A 5544-nucleotide genomic window follows, 5' to 3' on the forward strand; every position below is an offset into this window, starting at 1 on the left:
TTTTTAAGATTTGAGAGCCAGCAAGATGGCTCCCCAAATAAAGGCACTTGCTGCCAACCCTGATGACCTGAGTTAAACAGATAGAATCCATGATATAAAGAACAGCTTCCAGATCTACTACTCGTTCCTCAGAGAAATGCCCTAAAAAAAAAAAAAAAAAAAAAAAAAAGATTTAAATGAACTATACAGTCTTTCCGCACTTGAAAATATATAGTAAAAGTTAAGTATCTCCCACTTGGTCACGTGGGAAGATAACCTCCGCTGTGTCATTAGCTGCTGCATAATCTGAGTAAAGGAAAGAGGATGGGTTCTAATTTTACTACAAAAAATATGAACTACAAACATGAGTTTTTCACTGGTTATTTAGCAAATCAATCATGGTCACCTTACTAAGAAATCAAGTTCTGTTAGGGAGTATGCCTATATTCCTGTTTCCTCCATAACAACAACAAGAAAAAAAAAAAAAAAACCCAGCCGGGCAACAGCACACCTTTAATCCTAGTACTAGGGGAGGCAAGCAGATCTGTGAGTTCAAGGCCAGCCTGGTCCACAGAGCAAGTTCTAGGAAAGCCAGGGCTACACAGAGAAACCCTGTCTTCAAAAACAAACAAAATAAAAAAGCAAGTATTTCCAGCCTTGTAAACTGTTATTCCATAGAATCAAGCATGTATTTCAAAGTACCTCCTACCCAATCAGAGCTCATAGGAAATTTTCATCCTTTCCCCATACTCTTACTCAGCCAAAAAAAAAAAAAAGCACCTAACAACCTATGTACATATTTTAGCTGTATACACAATTCTGCTTTATATCTGTCAAGCTAAGAAGTCAGGTGACCCCAACATGTGGCTATAACTCTCCTACTTATTTCTTTAGAACTATAAGCTATTATTTTCCAAAAGCTATACTTGAGAAGGATATTTTAGTCTTCTAAAGATTATTAAGTTCTCTTAAATATACAAGTCATAATGCAGAAAAGTAGTAGAACCCATTTTTTGTTTCTTTGTTTTTCCTAGACATGGTTTCTCTGTGGAACAGCCTTGGCTGACCAGAACTCTTGTAGACCAGACCAGCCTCAAAACTCAAGAGATTCACCTGTCTCTATCTCCCAGTTGCAGAGATTAAAGGTGTGTGGCATCTAGTCTGGCTGTAGAATCCATTTTTAAATCAGAGCTCTATCAAAAGTCAAATTAAAGTTAATTTATCATTTTATATGTTAGCTGCTTAAAATCAAATCGCAAACATTTCAATAAAAGTAAAAATAACAAAGCACGTTAATGTAAATAATCAGTCAACTTGTTTTGTTTAACACTACACAAATCCTCATACAGGGCAAGACAAAGTTACGATTCTGCAAACACTTTAATTGCTTCATATCTCAATTCTAGACTCAAGCATTCATTTTTTAAATCGTATTTGGTCACAAACATCAGTTCTCAACAGACATAATGTTTAGGAAAAACATCAGTCAAAACTAAGTGTACTCCTACTAACAGATCATTTTAATTTCTCTACCAATTCTTAAAATACGACAGTCTAACCCCTCATAAAATCCTTTACGTCCAAATCGTTCTAGAAAGCAAGACCAACCCCCAAAACTTGTGTGCTCTCCATTCACGTGGTCAATTTCTGAACAATTACAATGGAGTGTACTTCAAAGAATACATCAGCTACCACTGAAATAGAGGCTTAAACATTGAGTTAGTCCTAAGTACTGTTTTAAATTTTAAAGCTCAAGTAGTCACTGAATACTTGAAGCACTTACTCAGCAAAGAATAGAAAGCTAAATTAAGCACAACCGGATTATTTTCCATAATCAGAAAAACCTGACTAGACATAACTTTTCTTTCGTGTTAATGCTTCTAATATTTTCAAATCCAACCAGACCCCAACTCCTCCACGCAACAGAATATTTCCCTACTCCCGTGTCCAAACTCACTCCCAAGTGTCTAGGTATATTGCTGTTCGCCAAAATAACTGTTTCTGCAGTTAGGGAAAACTTAAAATTCCCTAATGCCAGGTTGGGTCGATTCCATTCACAAGTCCCACAATCACATCTTTCGGCTGACTAACGTCCTGCCTAAATTCAGAGGAAGGCCTCGGCTGGAGTTCGGGGCTTTAAAAAGACATTAATTAACACGTGCGAGTGCAGAAGGGATCAGAGCTAAGGTGGTCTTTTCGCGCGGGGACTGGACGAGGAGAAGCCGAGGAAGTTAATGGGTAACAGAGAGAGTTCCTGGACCTCAAACCTCAAAACGGAGAGATGGCAGCGGAACGTCCTCCTCCACCCTCCCCGACCCAAGCTCGGAGCCACTGCTCCAGCCCTCGGGTTGAGCGAGGCAGGCAGCCGGGCACAGAGGCCCGGGCTGGCCGCGGCATTCCTGCCCGGCCAGGCCCGGAGGACACCCAGGAAGCCGCGCCCGGCTCCAGGGGCGGCGGGCCTAGGCCGCGCCTCCCAGTCCCACGGGCCTAGGCCTCGGCCAGCTTTAGGCGAGGCTCGACGCGGTCACCCACCTGGGTTGCCAGTCATTCCAGCTCCGCGGGTACTTGGTGCCGCCGCCGCCGCCGCTGCTCAGCCGAGACCCCGGGGCTCTGCGGCTCATTACCTTCCCCGACACGACATGGCCAGGCGCCGCCGCCCGAAGAAGCGCGAGTCGCCGCCTGAACCGGCCGCAGCCGACACTGCGCTCTGGCCCGGGGCTGAGGAGGAAGCCGCGGAGGGGGCGGCGGAGGGCGGGGGAGGCGGACGGCCGTTCCGGGTTCCGCTGGAGCCCGCAACGCAGGAGCAGGAGGCGGGAGCGGCGCGGCGAAAGGGAGGCGGAGGCAGGCGAGGCGACGTCTCTTCCAGGGCAGCGCGCGACCCGCGACGCTGGGGCCCAGGAGGACGAGGACAGCGAGGAGGCGGTGGCGGCGGATCCTCACGCTCACACGGCCACGGCTTCCCCGCCTCCCGGCTCCGCCCGCCGCGCCGCCGCTGCCGCACGGCATGCTGGGAGCGAGGGGCGGTGCCGACGCCCTTGGAGTCTGGACATGGGGCGGGGCACGGGGGTGAGGGGCGTGGTCATTGCTCGCCAACTATGAGGGGGAGGGGCTTGAGACCAGAGCAGGGTCACCTACGAGGGGCGGTGCCGGCGCGCCCATAGCCTGGGGGGAAAGGGCGGAGCTTCTGGGGGCGGAGTCTGTGATACACCAAGAGAGGGGAGGGGCGAAGCCGTAAGGCGGGACTTGATAGAGAGGTGCCAGAGCTATGGGAACCTAGAAGGGCGAGGCTTTGCTCGCGTAGCTGAAAGGGGTGGGGCTTTGGAGACGGCGTGCGGGTCTGGACGAAAGGGACCTCCCTGGGCGCTTGGGCTGCGGCTAGGACTGCGGCTAGTGAGGGTTGTGTGGCTCAGCCGCGGGGCATCACGGGAGACGGGACTCTCCATCCCCGGTCCACCAACTCTCCCTCGGCCGTACACTCGGGGGACCGGCAGTCAGGTGTGAAAAGACGTCCAATGGAGGACTGGAAGTGGGGCTTGCCCTTGTGCGCCGCGCGCTGGCCGCCCCCACAGTCATGCCCTTGGCGCTCACTTGCGCCCACTTGCCTACCATCCTCCTAGAGAATAAAAATGAGAATCGTAAAATAGAGGAAGAGGAAGCCAAATCGACACCTTTTCAGCCCTCACCTGAAATGTCATGGTGTCCTGATATCTTCTTCCTTTTTCCAAATGTGAAAACCAAGACCACCAACCCCTGCTTGCTTCCTGCCACATGAACTGTTTTGTAATCCTCTGGTTCCTTCCAGTGGAAAGAGACCTACACACTCCAGAAAGAATTCGCTGAAGTATTGGGCACATTGTATGAACACAGTGTACTTCTTTGTGTGCGTGTCTAAACCCGTGGAGTTCAGAGGACAACCTCAGGTGTTGCTCCCAAGCCTCCAGCTACCTCGTATTTTGCGACAGGATCTCGCCTTGACTGGCAGAGAGCCCCGGGGAGCTGCCTGTTGGCTTCCTCTACGCTGGTATTACAAGCGGTGGCACCATTCTGGCTTTTTCTGATGGGTTTCCTGTTTGCAAGGCAAGCACGTCAATGATGGAGTTATATCCCCAGCCCCAGGCCCATTTTAAAAAGTGATCAAGATGCGCATCAAGCAAGTATTTAAACCTTTTTCCGCATGAAGTTTTAGGCCATCATTTGCATTACAAGAAGTATACATTATTTATGTAATTAAAATTTGTTACCAATGGTACAGTAGGTAGAATTTACGAAGCACTATGCACGAAGCCCTGTACCCAGCACCCCATGAACGCTGCATGATGACCTGTCTGTAACCCCAGCACGCACAAAAAGGAAACCGGAAGTTGTTCAGGATCACCCTCGGCTACATAACAAGTTCCAGGCCAACCTGAGCTACATGAGACCCTAACCACTCCCACGGCCCCAAAAAGAAAATTATTACTAAAAGTACTTAATTATGAGGATATAGCTCCCTTTGCGTATGTCCCTTCCATCTTCCCACTTTCTGGTTCTCCAGCATGCCCATAAACCCCTCACTAGAGGAGGATCCTTCCAAAAGACAATCAAGGGAATTTTCTTCCCCTCCCTCTTCCTTCCTCTGCCAACCACGTGGCTTATCATTGCAAAAGGTGGGGGAGTCTTCTGAAAAGATGATCTTTGACTCAACACAGAAATCCCCACAAGGGCCGGGCGGTGGTGGTGCACGCCTTTAATCCCAGCACTCGGGAGACAGAGGCAGGCGGATCTCTGTAAGTTCGAGACCAGCCTGGTCTACAAGAGCTAGTTCCAGGACAGGCTCCAAAACCACAGAGAAACCCTGTCTCGAAAAAAAAAAAAAAAAAAGAAAAATAAGAAAAGAAAGAAAAAAAATTCCCACAAGGAATTGGCAAGCCCCAAGCCTGGTCATCAACCTACTGAAAAAACAATTTAGTGGAGCTGAGATATTCAGTGTTAGAGCATTTTACACAGCTGTCATGTCTGAGGCCCAGGGTTCAAGCCCCAGCACTGCAAAATAATAATGATAATTACTTCAATAAGATCATTTCATCAGAACAGATGCACCCCATGTACACACATTTCGTACTGAAATTGCTCTGGGAACCCTCACAAATGCCCATTTCCTTTTCATTGAAGAGGGAGTACAAAGAAGGGTTCGGCCAGGTGCTTAAATTAAAGAGCACAGCTAGGTTCCAACTCGCACTTCTCGTATATCAGCCTCAGAAGATCTGGGATAGCAGATCTCCTGGAGCTGGAGATACAGGCAGTGCTGAGCCACCTGGTATGGCTGCTGGGAACTGAACTCAGGTCCTCTGTAAGAGCAATACATATTCTTGAGCCCCGCCTTTAAGCCTAACACTTAGAGGCAGATGCAGGGAGATCTCTGTGAGTTCAAAGCCAACCTAATCTATGCAAAGAGTTCCAGGCCAGCCAGGACTACATATAAGAACCTATATATCCCAGCACTCGGGAGGCAGAGGCAGGCAGATCTCTGTGAGTTCGAGACCAGCCTGGTCTACAGAGCTAGTTCCAGGACAGGCTCCAAAGCCA

General features: G+C 48.8%; 1 protein-coding gene across 3 annotated transcripts in view; it reads right to left on the reverse strand.

Annotated features, from left to right (window-relative positions):
* Positions 1-2600, reverse strand: part of Smg1 (SMG1, nonsense mediated mRNA decay associated PI3K related kinase) — a 103975-nt gene extending 101375 nt beyond the window's left edge. For 2 of the 3 annotated variants that reach the window (XM_026781414.1, XM_013347673.2), the window contains exon 1: positions 2512-2584. Coding sequence is in view for 1 of the 3 variants with exons in the window: in XM_005351046.3 (XP_005351103.1) it covers positions 2512-2600 (89 nt within the window). In the remaining 2 variants the exon portion in view is untranslated. Of the gene's footprint in view, positions 1-2511 lie in introns of all 3 variants that reach the window. The other variant, XM_005351046.3, reaches the window with a different exon arrangement.
* Between the last annotated feature and the right edge of the window lie 2944 nt (positions 2601-5544).

This window comes from Microtus ochrogaster, chromosome 8 (genome assembly GCF_000317375.1).
Source record: "Microtus ochrogaster isolate Prairie Vole_2 chromosome 8, MicOch1.0, whole genome shotgun sequence".
NCBI classification, from domain to species: Eukaryota; Metazoa; Chordata; class Mammalia; order Rodentia; family Cricetidae; genus Microtus; species Microtus ochrogaster.